At 45.7% G+C, this 17571-nt stretch overlaps 1 protein-coding gene across 2 annotated transcripts in view; it reads right to left on the reverse strand.

Annotated features, from left to right (window-relative positions):
- Positions 1 to 17571, reverse strand: part of LOC119455463 (cubilin) — a 233580-nt gene that overhangs the window by 80936 nt on the left and 135073 nt on the right. For both annotated transcript variants that reach the window (XM_037716873.2, XM_037716872.2), the window contains exons 38-44: positions 15330 to 15522; positions 12675 to 12893; positions 12004 to 12183; positions 9303 to 9478; positions 3399 to 3539; positions 1939 to 2144; positions 717 to 919 (exon numbers count right to left, since the gene is read on the reverse strand). In XM_037716873.2, coding sequence (XP_037572801.1) covers positions 717 to 919; positions 1939 to 2144; positions 3399 to 3539; positions 9303 to 9478; positions 12004 to 12183; positions 12675 to 12893; positions 15330 to 15522 — 1318 coding nt within the window. The remainder of the gene's footprint in view (positions 1 to 716; positions 920 to 1938; positions 2145 to 3398; positions 3540 to 9302; positions 9479 to 12003; positions 12184 to 12674; positions 12894 to 15329; positions 15523 to 17571) is intronic.

Genomic DNA, 17571 nt, shown 5'->3' on the forward strand with positions numbered 1-17571 from the left:
CAATGCGTGCTATTTCACGTTTCTTAGGCGACATGGGCCTGGACTCACGATTTTGATAACATTTATGCAATGTGTCCTTTCACCTCGTTCCTCCCATTGTCATCCCCCATTGTGCCCCTCTTTCTTCCCCTTCCCTTACGTAGATTAGCAGGCCAGATGTTCCATCTTCCGGCCGACCTCTCTAAATGTTGAAATCATTAAAATACTTCTTCTTCTTAGTGCCTACGCTGCGCTAAACGTAAGCCCAACGCGGCGGTCCTCAGAGAGCCGCAGTGCGCTTAGCCAGTGGACTCGTGGCGGCACCCCGCGGCGGCCGCGGTATAGCCGACCGCAGCGACCAATAGCAGCCACGTATTCGAGTGTGCTTTATTACGAAATAAAGCACACAGAAAAGAGCGAGGATCATGGGGTTTTTGAAAGAAGAGCGTTTGAGAAAAAGATGACTTCGCGCTCCGCTCGCGAGCTCCACGGACCGCGTACGACAGTAGAACTTGGCTGAGATGTTCACAACAGCGTGTGCTACCCGCGGACTATGTTATTTCACCAATCCCGAGGGGTGGTTCAGGGTCCCTTTAAAACGATTTCGCGGACCCCCTATTGAAACCGATGACCGCCATTATGGCACCGCTGCTCTACACCAAACGTGAACGTTGAACTTTCTTACTGCCGAACAAAACAGCCTGCCATGGAAGCAAGGCGCGTGCGCTCCAACGTACCCAGCGTAACTGTAGACCTGAATCCGAGGAAGTCTCCTGCAGCGTTGGTCTGCACGTAGCGCAGGGCGATCAGGTTGCCGGAGCTCACCAAGCTATCACCCCGGTCCGAGCCGCAGAAGACACCCAGTGAGGGCGCGTTGGAGGTGCCGCCGTCAAACACTTCGACGTAGTCCTTGCGACGCTCGTTAGGCTCGTCGTGGCAACTGCGAAGAGCACAAAGCCCTTGAAGATTTTCAAGGTCAAGTTTGGCGTCGAAGAATGGTTTTCGCACAACAGTACTCATTTTGGCGCTGTAATTTTGTTTTTTGATGCGAAACCGTCTAATGGCTCATTGAGCGAAAAAAGCCGGCGTCTGTCGTCTGTAGTGTAGCAGCGAAGCGACAGGTGAATTCCCATTGGCTTCGACGCCACATCACGAGTTCGCCTCGATGGAACAGATCGTGCGAAAAGGAGCACCTGCTGGTGACATTAGAGCGCCAGGTTTTTGCGTGAGGGGCGAGGGCATCGCCGCAACGCCACGTCATCTCTCGCTCTTGCTCTCGGAAGCCTGTGTTATCCGTGCGCTCGGTCTGCGTGACCTGTACTCGGTGAGGTGAGTGTGCGAGTGTGTGTGTGTGTGTGTGTGTGCGTGTGTGTGTGTGTGCGTGTGTGCGTGTGTGTGCGTGCGCGTGCGTGCGTGTGCGTGCGTGCGTGTGCGTGCGTGCACGTGTATGCGTGCGTGTGCTCTTCCTTTTCTCTTTCCTCCCCTCCTTTCTATCTGCCATTTCTATGTTTCTGTCTTCTTCCTTCTCAAGACTAAGCAGGCGTTTTTCCCCTTCAGGTGGCAGTTGCCTGTCTGCTCCTTGCTTTTCCTTTCCTGTCAAGTGTATATGTTTTCAAATAAAACAACAACAACGACAACAACAACGACGACGACGACAACACAACGACAATAATAATAATAATAATAATAATAATAATAATAATAATAATAATAATAATAATAATAATAATAATAATAATAATAATAATAATAATAATAAATATGTACGCACAAACTCTACTGGAGTTGTCTTAAGCATTATGTCGCTTGCTTATATCTACACAGCGCGGTATCATTATCAATCTTATAAAGCATGATCCGACCAGCATAAACACTTATCAAGCTCTATCAGTAGTTATCAACCTTATCGGAACACATCCGACCTTTATCGACCCTTATCGATAAAAGACCGCTGCTCACCCATGGCGCATGTGGAATGAGTCGGGAAAGTCCACCCTGATGCGTGACCTGGGCGGACCCATGATGGTCCAGTCGCAAGAGACGGCGTGCGCTGGAGCCCCGTGTGGATAGCCCGGTGACGTCACCTCTCGGGTCTTGAGCTCCCTGCTCAACCGCAGGGGGCCGCCGCAGTCGATGCCCGATTCCTCCCACCTCAGCCGGAATTGCTGCGGAAAAAAAAAAAAAAAAAACCAAGGAGGTGGACATTGATGCGAGCGACACAAAACACAAATATCTTGGAGAGCTCCAACTTGTTGTTGCAGAAGCCCGCGGTGACAGTCAATATGTATACTTTCAGAAATATGCTCTATAGAGAACGGCTAATGTGGCAGGTGCGTACCCATCTACGCCATGAAACCCGGAACCTACAACAGTGCAACATGACAAGAATTTTTTCCTTTTTATTTTATTCTACTAATTTTACTTTTTTACTACTAGTCTTTTGTTTTTACTACTAGTCGTTTTTACTACAAGTCTTTTTGCAACCCTAATTTTTTACTCAGGCAACCCAGAGATAAAAATTAAGAGATCCTCATGTTTCACTAGAGGGAGGGCAACGCGATAGCATGACGAGAACCTATTATTCGGTAATTATGCATTGGTACTGATTTTACCTATATGATAATCATGTGCCGGTTATTAGGACTTTACAGTATATACTGCTGATGCTTAGCGCTGCTGTCTACTGTTACTGCTAATGTGCCGCATTACAGCTCTCGCTCTTAAACACGATGCACGTACGCCACAGTAATCGCTATATATACCCAGCATTTATCGCAAGATAACCCTGAATATTGACCATACCTATCGTTATAAGAAAGCGCACGTATACGTAGCAATGCATAGTACAGCTACAGTTCTATTAGGTACAACCGCATCCACACTGTGGAACATGGTGGAAAGCATTGTGCTTTCGAGCAGGCCCGCCGCAACCAGCTTCGCGGAAGTCGCTGAACCTTTGCCAATCCACGTCGCTTAACCATTCAGTGGCTCCGGTGAGGACGTACTTTCTACTTCACCAAAGGGCGCTTTTTGATCTGTATAATGCAACGAAATAGAAAACGAACCAAACGCAATAAAGAGGCATCGCCGGTTTCTTGAAGTTAGTTATGCAGTGGCCGAAATGCACTGCATTTCAATTATCGTTCTCGACGAAAGATAATATTTCTATTTATTCAGTGATAACCGCTACTTTCAGAGAAAGTACATAGTTTGCGTTTGTACCGCAGCTAGGTCACGGAAGCTTCTAATAAGCATTCTTACGTGCGCGTAAAAGCAAATAAGGATATTTGGGGTCGGGTGGTGGCATCCGAGCGCCCCCTTAAGTCACTTGAAGTAGGCAAATCAAGTAGTTGGAACTTCCAACTCAATCCCGCTATCATTTCCTCCTTTGGCCCTAACTCTCATGAAAGATGACGTACTCCTTTCTGCGGACTGCTGCGTCGGTAGATGATGTATGCCGTGGGTGATGAGGTTCTCGGGAGTTCCTGCACTCTGGATGTGCTGCCACAGAACTTGCCCTGGCCCAGCGGAGGGGAGTCACTCTGTCCTCCATTGAGAATCTGTAAGAGGTAGAAAGAAAAAAAAACACACACACCTTAGCACATGTATGCCAGTAAGGACAGCTCATAGATCAAAGAAAGCGTGCTGTATCAGGTATTTCTCACTTCCTTCGGAAGTGCTAGAGACCTGTTTTGCCACGGCCTTAAAACTCCTTAAACAATTTAATAAAACCAATATATTCATGATTTTGGGAACGCTTCCGTGTATCTGCTTTAATTCCTTCGCTATGCCCGAGCCTCTACAACATCTTCGCTATATGCGCGCTTACCACATTTTATGCTCTGTTATATACGACGCATGTTCCTGCATACTTCGCCAGCCCTACCTACGCCAGCCCTACCTGGCCAGGCGTTCTGAAGGCCTGGTAGGGCCGCGTTGCTTGCAAGGCCATCACCGACACCGGTGTCAGGCTGCACTTTCTTACCACTGTCAACCGAGACGATTAAGCAGAGCGTTGACTGTGCGTCCATTTCGATATGTAGTTTTTGCAGCCAAACGCACTCCATGTCTATAGAGGCCCTCTAACCCTCCGCGTGGGAGCCGCGCGTGCGACACATCGATAGGGGAACCGCACGGCGATGACGGCGCCGGCGGCGTGAATACGCCTCCAACGTCCGTATATTTGCTTTCGCTATAACAAACTGGCCGTTTCGTGTAATGGGTGACGCACGAAAGACGAAAGGTTTAGTCTCGTCCTCGAACTCCTCGGATGCTGTTCTAACACCACCCACGGACGACATGTTGGCTCCATGACGCAGCACCCGAGACAACTTTTGCTGAAAGTAGAAATAGCACCGTGAGATCTCTATTGATTGAGAGCGGGAAGATGGTTGGGGGACGAGGAACGCTTTCCGACTGTCTCGCAACTGCCTAACACATTGGTCAGCATCGTGGGGTAGGTAGGAGGAGGGGTGGAGTGACGATCCAGATAACAAGGAAGAGTGTACCGCCTTGGCAGCTACCACCGCCTTGCAACACTGGCGGGACGAGAAGCGTCACCAGCGACGTCGCACATCGATGGTGTAAGAGATGAGAACGACAAAACACCATTGGTGTTGGTAAGAGCCCAAAACAAATGATTAGGTAGCTTCACTTGGAGGCATGCTGTTCGTTCCGCTCAGGCCTGTACATGTACCGCTGTGTGGTATATGCGAAACGCTGGTGTGTGTGTGTTTGCGCACAGCGTTGGTACCATTGCGGTAGGCCATTGCGAGGATGATCGATGCGGTGCGATCGGATATGTACTGTGGGCAGAGGAGCAGTTCGTCATGTAGAAACAAATGGAGACACAACTAATGGAACGGGGCTGAACGAAAAACCTTTTTGCGATATGCTAAATGAGGGATACACGAGGGTAGTCGTCATAGCAGAGACGCTCACAATACAGTTGAAATTAGTGTAAAACGACGGAGTAATACCGGACAAGTTCATTGGACGTCCCTAAGTTGTCATGACTGCGTTCTCATATTCAAGCTCTTGTTTAGGACAGATTAGTACCTTACAAAGTAATGATTTCAAGGAAGATGGATGTGCAGAAACGTTACGACGTAATTAACCGTGTATGCGATTAGCCTTGTTAATGATGTATTCGATTTGTAGCAAACAAGAATTAGCGGCGATGTGGACTCCCAGAGTTAGAACGATTCCAAGGAAATGTTATCGAGATAGTACGGAAGCAGGCTATAAGTGGTTCTAGATAAAAGCATGGATTTGCGCTTTTTGTTCTTTAGGTCCACTAATAATTTTTTCCATTGGCTTTAGATAGAACACACGGATCAGATTGCAATAGTCATCGTCCTTAGTCACTTAAAAAGAGATGCAGCAAGGAGATGAGTAGTAGAAGATACGATGGATGAGAGGTCCTTATTATGCAGTCTCGACAAAAGAGGATCTCCCCGTATTCAGAAATGCGCCTTAACTTGAAGCTCCAGCTAACGTTAGCCAAGATATTCAACGAAAAAAAAAGTGCAATACAGTGTTATAAGATCTTCGGTCTTTAGACCTCTGACTAACGAAGACCGTAGGCTTTATGTTTGTATAGCGCACCGCGTTTTTCTTTAATTGTTTCTTTTTCGTTGAACAGCTTGGCTATCGTTAGCTGGGACACTTTTACGCTTAGCGTGAATGTGCCCTAGACATTTATTGTTGCGTTTCGATCGGCGTGTTTACATATGGCATTATTATGATCAAGCCAAGTATATAATTCTAGTTAAGGCACAATTCTGAATACGCGGATAAAACGCGGAACTAATGTCGACCGCCTAAGTGCACTTCGTAGAAAGGAGAATTAAGGCCATTTGTATAAACGAAATGTGATCTGTGAGCAAGAAAACATAAAATCTATTTCCATAATTTATGGCCGACATTTATTTGCCCATTTTTATATGTAAGAGTGCATGGAAAATCTTATGAAGTGCTTTGGAATAATTGACAAAAATGCTGTCGGCAAATAATGCCTGATGAAGAATTCGAAGTGAATAGTTAGTGAACGATACTAACAGGGGGCGCTATAACGTAAAATGATTCCAAACTGTTTTGATTCCAAACTCCTGACGTCAAATTTACGTAACCACCGACGCAAGCATCGGGCGGTGACCAGCAGCGTTGTCTGAACAACCCAATCAAACACTCTCCTCGCTTATAGGAGGTCACGTTTGTTCGCTTTCAAAACCAATAACATTGTCTACACTCAGCAGTTTTGCTTATCTAATTGGCTGACAAGAGGCGAGGAGCGCGCTCTAGTGGAGAAGGTTTCGATGGGGCCGAGCCAGCACAGCGAAAATAGATCACCGCATGAAGAGGGTGGTGCCGGCTTCTCCGATGGGTCCGCTTCGCTACTTAGCTTGCGGTGGCTGGTCGAAAATCACGGCTGCGTGCAACGGAAGGATAAGAATGCCGCTAAAACGGATCCTCAGCAAAGAAGAGTTGGCAGAGCGATGTCGTATGCATGCCGAAGGGCTCGATAACGTTTTACTGCCATGCAAAAAGGTTTATCATAAATACATGCTCTAAAGGCAGGTGCGAGTAGCGATGGCCTTCATGATCGGCGGGCAGCATCTTCTATTCCTTTCGGGACGGGGCAGTATGTGGCTATTCAGAAAAAAATTCAGTTTTGTTCCGCATATGAATGCATTTTTTTTCGCGTACACGCCACTTTGACGTGGTGAGTTATCGCGGTTTTGTGAGGTCGCGTGACAGACAGGCGAAGTGGGCGTAGCCAGAAAACATTGGATCAATAGAAGAGGGCTAATGGTGAAAAGGCGGCGAATCAGGAATGATTATTTTTCTTTTGTGCGATTTAATCATGCCTAATCAGTGTGTACACGTTATATCAGATGGGGAGCTATCGCGGTTTTCGTGACGTCGCGTGACAGACAGTTGGGAGTGGCCTGAAAATGTTTCGACCAATCGTGGAGGCGGATAGCAGAAATTGGAATCAAAACAGTTTGGAATCATTTTACGTTGTAGTGCCCAGGGTTTGGCGCATGAATAGGCTTTCCAGAAACCACACTGTGCCAACGTGAAAAACGAATATGACTCTGAAAATTTAACAATGTGAGTAAATATTACGTGCGCTGGTACCATAATTACTGGTTAAAGAAATAGCGCAGTGATTGGTAGCGCAGTTCTTATTACCTAATTTTTGGAGTGGCATGACTTTATTGATTTTCCACTGAATAGGAAGTATAGACATGCCCAGTGACTGCTGAAAATTCTTAATATGATGAAACTGCAAGCACTGGTATTCTTTGAAAATTTCATGTAAACACCGTCGCTAGCAAGAGAACAATGTTTCCTAAGTGTTGTCGAGCAACAGAAAATGTTTCACCAAGCATTGGTGACAGGGGTAAATAATTGTATCAAAGTGCAACAGGTGACTGACTATGGCAATCTAGAGAATGTTTCTTGCAAAAGTGTCAGTGAAACCACAGCGCCATTAGGTTCACTAATTGGGTCACTCAAAGAGTCAATCAAAACACTATGGTTGTCTGACGACGGTTTAATCACTCACCGACTGTTCTTGGTTAGCTTTTAACGTAGCAGAACGTTATACAGGAAACTGCCCTAAGGGTTTTTGAGTGCGGCTAAGTAGATAGTTGATGCAGATCTGGAAGCAGCCCAGCCTATTTGGCGAACATCTATACTCTTACGCCGACCTAGTGACGCAATTTGTCTACCAGATTGGGGCACTAGGCGTGTGTTCGAGGTCGCGATGCCATCGTGGTCGTTCGTAGACGTCATTCCGGATTCGTCATCTGACTCCCATCGTGCCGTCGTTGTCACGCCTTCTACGCCGACCCTGTGGTCTTAGTTGTCTAATAGCGTAGGCCAGTGGGTATGTGCTCGCAGTCGTTGCATTGCCATTCTACGCAGCTTCGCCATCCGGGTCTCATCATACCGCCTTCGTTGTTCTATCGACTTCGCTCCTTCTTTGTCATTCTACCGTAACCATGTTGTCGTCTTTCAATCGGGATTATGCCGCCGTTGCCATGTCAACGTCGTCAGGGCGTCCTCACCAGACAGACAGTAGCTGTCATGCATCCGTTGTCATAACCTCCTGAGACGCGAACACAGCTATGGGATATAATCGTCCTTGAAGGTGGTTTTTATTGTCTACGGTTATGTTATGAACTTGAAAAACAATCTTTAAGAGCTGAGTACTACGGTTAGATGCCAAAAGCTGCGTCTCCATGTATACGTGAAAAAAAAAAAAAAAGCTATCTTCATCTCTCAAGAAGAATTTTTCCCACCCCTCATGGCAAGTTAAACAGAGCACAGGCAACCACCCTTCGCATGTTACAGACCAATACATACCCCTCCCTCACACAATATAACACCATATACCCCGACATCTACACAAGCCACACGTGCAAGATCTGTAAAACTCAACCAGCAACACTCCCCCACATGCTATGGGAGTGCAAACATCAATACCCAGACCTTAATCCCGTGACCCTCTCGTCGAGATGGCACGCGCCCTGCGCAGCTCCCATCTCGACGACCAACTCTGGAGTACCCAGCAGGCCTACGAAGCGGCGAAGAGGCAAGACCTCGACGTCCCATCGTGGGAGGCCTAGGCCCAGCCGACTAAACTGCTGGTTCTCAATAAAGTTCGCACACTCTCTCCCCATCATATCATCATGTTTACCATGGTAAGAACTGCATTTCATTGCTTAAACGCGGAGATGAAGATGGAACTACGTGTTGTACATTGCCATGTTGCTGCCTTGTCCTGTATTTTCAGGCCGCCTCAGCGATTTCTAAACACACCTCAAGGTTGCTTGAGAGACAGTACAAGAGACATTATATGTCGGATATAGCCGAAGTAACGGAATTCTCAGAATGATCACTACAGAGAGAGAGAGAGAGAGAGAGAAATTAGATGCGAAAGGTAGGGAGGTTAACAGGAAGATTATTTTTTTCCACCTCCCTCTCTTTCTCTGTGTGTGCGTTTCTTATTTGTGGCTACATATTTCCAATAAACATATTATACCAATACAGCGTGTCGCTACGTTGCTTCAATGCTGATTGCATTATCGTAGACAGCCATCGTGAGATGAGTTCTGCAGTAACTTTTTTTTCTGTCAGTCAGATAACCGTTTGATATAGGCGTCGTGTCAAGAGGTTTGCGGGCTTGATGTGTTGAAGCGGCTAGGAGTATATTCAGTTGTCAGTCGTTGTAGTTTAACTGTGAACATGTCTCAGTTATACTCCGTGAAACAGAATTTTTTAACAGTGACCTTTACGGAAAGTGTTCGTACCTGAATGAACGTGTCCCTGCATGCTCCTCCATCAGACGGCAGGTTGATGCTTTCGAGCGTGATCTTCAGTGGAACCCTCCGGTCAGAGCTGATGCGCCAATGACACTGCATCTCCGAGTCCAGAATGTCGCTCTCCTGGATGACGCCGAACGGCTCGGTGATGTTGCCGCCGCACACTGCAGAGGTTCCGGTGAAGGTGACACCGAAGTTAAACTCTTTGCACCCTCGAGTGGGCTGGCTTGTGACATGAGTCGTAATCTTACTCTTAAGCTCGTATCGAAAATCACTGTACACGCCAGCGAGCTCAAACTGCACCTGCGATGACAGAAGCGGTAAGTTGAAAGGTGTGCGTTAATTCTGACCGCCTGGTTCCGCTCCGAAATATCTGACACGAGAGTTTGGAAGTGATAGGTGTGAAAGTATGATGCATGCAGTGTTCGCGCCGTTTTGCTTGGCCGCACAAATGGCGATAAAAGAAAACTTCATTTGTACCCACCAAAGTGTCGACCTTACCGCTTAAACGTAGTGGTGTTAGCCAAGTGACAATCTAGCACCCTAGAGGGTGTCAACATTTTGACTGTGCACATAAGCTTCTTGAAAGCAGATTGACATCTTTCTGGTATTTGCTGTGCTAGGTAAGACAGCGGTTTCTTCAGTACATTGCCAAAAAAGAAGATAAACCTGACATGCTAAACCAAATGCGGCAGTTGCCTTCAGCATTATATATAGTACATCTGCAATGGCGGTGGAGTACTGTCGAGTGAGAACGCGAAACTACTGCTATAATACACCTTACAATCCTGTAACACTTGCAAATAAATGCGATAGGACTTTGAGAACTCCCGGGTTGTCAAGGGCTGTATCTCTTAAGCTATACCATTGAGAAGGATCTGGCCATCTTCATGAAAGTTCAAGATCATGGCTTACCTAGTGGTATTTGGAAAAGTGTATATGGTTCTATATTGTTACACTGCTCGGCACAACATAAAGGAAGAGGAGCACGAGCTGGGGGCTGAAGAAGACAACGCTTCAGTGACTAGCCGGTTGTGTCAATCCTTGTCAATCAAGTACATATTGTAAATACATTTCCCGTCTTGCTTCTTCCCTCCGTAACATATTTGGTGGAAGTGCTGGGTACTGCTGTGGACGACGGAGCTCCGAAGCGGACGTAGCCTAGCCACTAACAACATGACGACCGCTGGAGCCGGCGCTGGGACAGCCGACATGCCGACAGGAGCAACCACTACTACAGCGCCGACAGTCACCTTATCCCAGCCCCGCGACCCAGGCACGTTTTCCGGGACCGGAAATCTTGACGTCGATGAATGGCTCCACACGTACGAACGTGTCAGCACCCATGACACGTGGGATCAAAACAATATATTAGCAGGAACTTATGTTGGTTCTGGAGCCTGATATTGACGTGAAAAAAAATGCATCTGCTTCTGGAGCCCGCAGCTCACGAAACCTCCAAATTAAAGGATGGGTGTTCCGAAAGCACATGATTAACGAGTGCTGGACACCAATGGGTGAGCTTGCTGCGTGCATGCGCCTCTTAGATACTTTTTTTGTGTGCGCCGCTCATGCAGTTTGCCAGTGCCACAAACCGATGAAGTGCGATTGACAAGAGCACTATAGAGACTTACAGCAGAGATAAGGCGAGGTGGTCGGGGAAATTCAACCAACCATGCAGTGGACATATGTCTTCGAAGTATGTCAATATAAGCCAAGAAATGTGCCCAGAAGTGCAAGAAAAGTGCAAACCTCCATCCAATTTATAATGTTTGAATGCATCTTGCCTAAACAAGAAGCATAGCTGTGCGTTCTATGCCTATGCCTAATATGGGACGATGACTTAATCCGTTGAATACATTGATGAAAATCGTACAAGCCTGGACGCGGTAACTAATTAGTCCAGCACCTCGCACTAAGCAATAATGATGCTAATGACTCGCGCTGTCACGCGAACCTAGGCCAACAGAAACGTTACCCCGAGAAAATAATTCCAAAATGTAAAACAGAACTAACGCCCTTGAAATTATGACCTCGAATATTTCGTGTAAAAATGCATGACAGGGTGACTTAGAGATTCTTAGAGCTGATGCAATGAAAGAAGGCCAAATTTGCTATTTCAGTGGGAACCGGGTGGTATGCTACTTGAAATGAAGAAGAAAGAAACGAGTCGAGCAGATCACGTAACGCGTTGAATAGATCAGCCCATATTTATGCAGTTACAAAATAAGTGCCAAGGAAAAAGGAACACACTCTAAAACTGCAGAACATCACTTTGAGTAGCGAGATTAAGAAATTTGTAGCCATAGCATGCGGTCAACTTGCACAAGAGAGTGATAACTGGAGGTTGTTGGAAGGGAACCCTTCCTCTTGCATTAAACTTATAATAATAATAATGCTGATGATGATGACGACGATGCGTTATCTGTGTCGCTTCAGTCATGAAACGAGGAACATGCGTGCGCGTAAGCAAGAACTATACAATGCGATATGCGACTAGTCGTAAGAACAACCGCATACCTAACACATCTCAACCAATTACAACATATTCTGTCAAGTTGCAAGAGATTGCAGCAGTTATGATAGCTTTGACGAATCTTCTTTCGGTCTGAATTGTTTTGGCACACGTGTAGTTCCTTCGTAATTAAGTACCCATCCGCGGTGCCATCGTGCCGAGAAGTGTACGTACCTGACTGGAAGCTGGCCGAGAAACCTTTGCCGACCACTTCGCTCCTACTGGCGTCAGTGCTCCAAAAACGAACCATCATGAACCGTGTCGAGCTGACCAAAGGCGCCGGCAGGTCGGCCTTCGCTATCTGGCCGCAGATGCTTCGCAGGATGCGCCGTTCGGACCTTGCCGCGGGATCCACTGCAGCACGTTGAAGAGAACAAAAATATTGCCCTTATACTTCAATTTCACGCAGTAAACTTTCTCAGACTTGGCACAAGTAGCGTTATCCGATCGCCGGAATCGGCCATTTCCAAGGGCCTGTGCTGATCTCAGAAAAGCATCGAATAATAGGAACATTTTTGTGTATGGAAGAGAGCAACACCATCACATGCATCGGAAGCTACCAGACGATAACATGTACAATTCACGCTTCGATGTTCCAGCACAAAACTAGTTGCTCTAAAGCCCTGGGCTAACATTTCCTTCATTTGAAAAAAAAAAAAAAAGAAACGTTACTTTACCTGTTATGTTTTGCAAGTATGGAGAACATTTACCGCCTTTATAGATTACCCGTTGGTGGCAACGTCGTTTCAATGTTTCAAATTCAGCCTTTCCTAGCTGTGTTTTTCCAGATAATGAAGTCGACTGAATATATTGAAGTATGCACACTAGACAAGATAGGAACTGACCGTCGTAGACAGTGACGTAGTCGTAGAAGCAGTTGTCTATGATTTCCCAGCTTCTGAGGTTAACCACATTGAAGCTGATCTTGCCAACACGCGCTGAGGGCGCCACCAGAGACCAGCTGCAGTTGAGGAAGTCTGCGTACGTATCTGGAAACCCTGGCGAAGTGATGTTGACAACGGACGTCGCATTGGCCAGTTCAATTTGGAAGTTGCACACGGACCCTGCGGAGACAAATAGTGACGAATCAATTGAGAGAGGGGAAAAATTGCAGAATGCAGGGGGTCAGAGAGGAAGTGAAGACACTTTTTTACTCGTGTAACAGCGCGAAAAAATAACTTTTATACTATTGGCCAGTGCACATTAGTGCAGCAACATCAGAACGGTTTTGCGGAAAAACTGGTTATCCGGTTGTTAGATTCACCGGTTATTCGAATTTGGAAACCGGGTAACCGGAGTGATCGGTGATTCGGTTGGTTATTCGCCTAATAGTATCCGGATGTTCAGATATTCGGATAGGCGGATATTCGTTCTTCTATACTCGGGCCGACATTACCTCTCTTTCTCTCTTGTATTGTTATACATGTAATTATTTTTTCAATCGCTCGTGCAAATACGATTTCCGCTTTGGTTAACCTCTTTACCTTTCCTGTTTTAAACATGAAATATTCCAGACCGAATATTTGAATACCTGGCTAACCGATTATATAAAATGGATATATAAAAGGATAACCGGATATCCTGAATATCCATTTCTTGAAATCCGGGTGACAGGATAACCGGTTTTCGAGACCGGATTCAATTCCCTCCGGCTAAACCGGATAGCCGGTTTGATGGATATTTGCCAGCACTAGTGTACATTGTCAATCTTTTAGTACACGCTAGCATGCCGTCATAGTGAAACAAGAATAAGACACGTCTTCTTTATGGTATTGCCCATGTGTAGCGCAACAAAATGTTTAAGTGCGGTATCATTTGAATAGTCTGTCAATTATCTTAGCACTTCATGTAGCAAATTTTCGTGCGTGACCTTTGATATTAAGGGCATTGCTGAGTGCGCTCATGAAGAAATGGGTCCAAAAACTGAGACTGGAGATACGAAATTACGCACTTCCAAGACACATTTACGTTTCCTTTATGTGCATAAATTTTTCTTTCAACAGCACATTTCAAGCCATTTGGCGGTGCCAGCAACCCTACTGTCTTTAGGGACAAAAAAAAAAAGGGTTCCAAGAGAGCTTTAAGGCGTTAAGAGATGAGCAGTCAAATTAACCAGCCCTAGGCGAACGAACATGATGTAGACACTAAGTGCTTTCTGCCGCCTAGAGGTGCGACACTCACACATAATTGTACACTAAGATAAGCAACAATCGTCAAAAAAGAGATGTCTTTTGAGTCAGCGTTTCTACAAGTGGAATTCCCTTTGCAAGGGCATTGACAAAAACAAGTCCCCTTGTCGAAACGTTGGCTCCTGAAACACCTTTGTTGTACCTATTTTGATGACATATCATTTTTTTAATCATTTATCAGAAAATAAATAAGAACAGCCTACATGTGACAACAGTCACAGACTACACACTGCACCCACATTTTCACTTTTGCAGGAAGGTTGAACCACAACGCCAGACACACTTGCGCGATTTCTACGAAGAAAAATGACATACGAATGGTAATTAAGTATGAACGAAAATAAGTATTTAATCATCGGAGAAGACACCCATGCGTCCCAGAGAATTGCTTTTATGCTGCAGAGGAGTCTGGCCCTTTGCACCGACTCGGACCTCATATCACTTTCTTAACATTGCTTTTAGGGGCGAAGCACCTTAGGGCCGAGCCTTGTCCCTCGTAGTCCGTAACTCTGGTTTGCATGGAGACCGCTAGGGGCGCTGCGGTGCACAAGGGCTATATAAGCGCTGTATATACTGTACACATGTACAGTGTATATATATATATATATATATATATATATATATATATATATATAGTATATGTACGTGAAGCTCCGGCTTCCGGAAGCTGGAACCGCAAACCGGAAGCCAGCTGCCGGCTAAAGCTTCCGGCGCTTTGCCCGAATGATCCCCCGGTGCTTCGCCCACTCATCATCATTCAGTTCGTGGATATGCAGTGTCTTTTTTTTTATTATTCGCTTTCAACCTTGTGTCTGGCCCATCGATTGGTTGGGGATTGGGGACAGCCTTAGTCGCTTTTGGGCTAAATAATATGCACATACCTAGCATTTCTGTATAATTATAGTGTAGTATAGTATAATGTTCTCTTTTTTTCGTTTTGTTAACTGCGGTATGTAAAACGCGTGCTTTCGGTCAACCGCTATAAAGCTGCCGTGCGTATGTGGCGGCCAGGTTCCCCTCAAGCTGACACCGGAAACTTTCTCACCTGGTCATCCTCGAAACATTCTTGTATAATAAATTCGATTCAATTCAATTCTGCTGCATACGTGGGCGCGCGGCAGGAAATAAATATTGTCACGTTGTAGTGACGGTGAAGGATCTGGCAGTGCCGAAACTGAGGCCCTTCTAGCAACGATCGATACCATTGCAACAGTGGCTAATCGCTGAAAAACGGTGAACCTGAAAAGTTAAACAACGTACGCACGCCTGTATATCCGCGTGCAATACACGGGACTGACAGTGCAACCCTACCGGTGTTGCTTTGCTCCATGCTCTGGAGGAAGCTGCTGTTGACGGCCTCCCATCGCATCTTCCACTTGGAGTAGCCGCCACCGGATGTGAACCGAAGCTGGACGTGCGACGAGCGAAGCACCACGGGATCTGGCTTCCTGCTGCCGCAGTACTTCGCGAACTCGGGCGAGCCTTCGTCGATGCCGTCAAGCAGCTTTATCGAAGGAAACGAGGAATAGAACAGTTGTAAGTATCTAAACCCAAGCACCTTGCCCCTGACGAAAAGTAACGGCACTGCTGGGAACGACAGCTAAGATCGTGAATGTTCTTTTTCATACGTGAAGAAAGTGTCAAACTGGAAAAAAAGTGCACAGAAAGTGCACAAAAAGTATATATATATATATATATATATATATATATATATATATATATATATATAGGTTGGTAGGGCGCAACCATATATACAGGGTTGGTCGCTAGGGCGCAACCAACCCTGACCGGTGCTAGGGCACCAGTCAGAAGAAGATTTGACGTATGGGGTGAAATAGGTTTCGACAGCCATCTTGTTTATGTATCGTTGCCTCTCTTGTAAATATTGTAAATTCACCTTTATATGTGACTTCCGCAACGTAACAATATATATTATGCAACTGACCACTATCAGTTGCACTTCGCTCCCCGAAGAGGCAGGACGTGTGACCTCGTGAAGCACACTTTGCAATATGGTCAACGCGGTTTAAATCATGGATCCGGGACCGTAAAGAAATGCGGCGTAATGCTAACGCATTTATCTGGTATTTATTGCTAAAGCGTCACTGAATTGCTTTGTTCTTTGAGCGCCCGAACGGGATAATCGTCCTCAGCAGATGCACCTTTCTGTAAGTTTACTGGTAGGACACAGTACACGAAGACCAAAAGCAGTTAACTCAATGCGGCGCTCTGTTTCCATTTGCAAACACAAGTTAACCGCCAGCGTCCCTCATGATAAGTTCACTTAGTCTCGAGCGTCCGTTTCCTCCATTCCTGTTTTGCTGCTTTTTTCTTTTGCCTTCTTTAAAGCTCCACATGTAAGCGATTAATATCTATAAACCTACGCACCAATGAGACAAACTGGGCCCGTATTCACTAAAATCTCTTACTACAGGATTGCCCGTAAGAGAATATCACAGCCTTCCTGACGCTGGACATATTATTACCGAAGGCATTCAGCCAATGGCAAAGTTCACTTACGAAGAATAGCTTTGAGAATTCGGCCCCTCAAATTTATGCGCCACCGTCTGTATTACCAGTTACAATTTATATCCTTCGCCATTCATTTACTGCAAGGAACGCGTTGCTTTGTCATACGTTTACCAGGAAATTATGCCGCTCGTCATTGAAATGCTGGAGTGTCTTTCTGGACAAGCCTTAAGCTTCTTACAACGCTCTGTACCTCTCTATAGGAATCTGTCATAAACTGAAGACTTGCGAAGTTAGAAATTATCCATGGATAATTATGCGATTATGCAAAATAGAAAACAACAACAACAACAACAACAACAACAACAACAACAACAACAACAACAACAACAACAACAACAACAACAACAACAACAACAACAACAACAACAAAAACAAAACTGTGTGACTGGCTTCACGGAATCGCCAATAATATATCTTAGTCGTGTCTTCCTAGAGTGGGCCGCCACATTGTTTTATAGCGCCCTAGCGCATTTTGCTATAATGCGCAACCACAAAAATCCGCTGGGGCACGCTGCATTATTATTACTGGAACAGGACTGAGGTAACTAAGCCCAACGTTAGGCCAAATCGCCATTAAATATGACCAGTGGTCTTTCAACACCAACCCCACTGACAGCGCTCCTTCGGATGTTTTCATCGTGACTGTTTTAAAAGTCTCTTTCCATAGAGATAGGTTGGTGAAAATGCAAGTGAGCAACAACATGGGAGAAGGAACAAATTCGTCCCATGTGTAGCCGCATATTTACTATACGCGTATTTCTTGGTTTTCTGTGTGTTGACGAACGATTTGCCTACTATAATTACCACTAGTATACTTTATTATGCTTATAAGTTGATGTATTGTGTTCCTATTTTAAAAACTGCCCACGTAACCCCCCCCTTACACAGTGCTCCCTCCGCGGTGCCTGTAAGGTACTGTAAATATATAAAAGTAAATTTGTTCCCTATTCCGGCCGACGGCTAGGGGCGACGGGGGAGATGAATTTCTCTCCTGACGTTCATTGGCTGGTGTTTTAAATGA

Source organism: Dermacentor silvarum, chromosome 6 (genome assembly GCF_013339745.2).
Source record: "Dermacentor silvarum isolate Dsil-2018 chromosome 6, BIME_Dsil_1.4, whole genome shotgun sequence".
NCBI classification, from domain to species: domain Eukaryota; kingdom Metazoa; phylum Arthropoda; class Arachnida; order Ixodida; family Ixodidae; genus Dermacentor; species Dermacentor silvarum.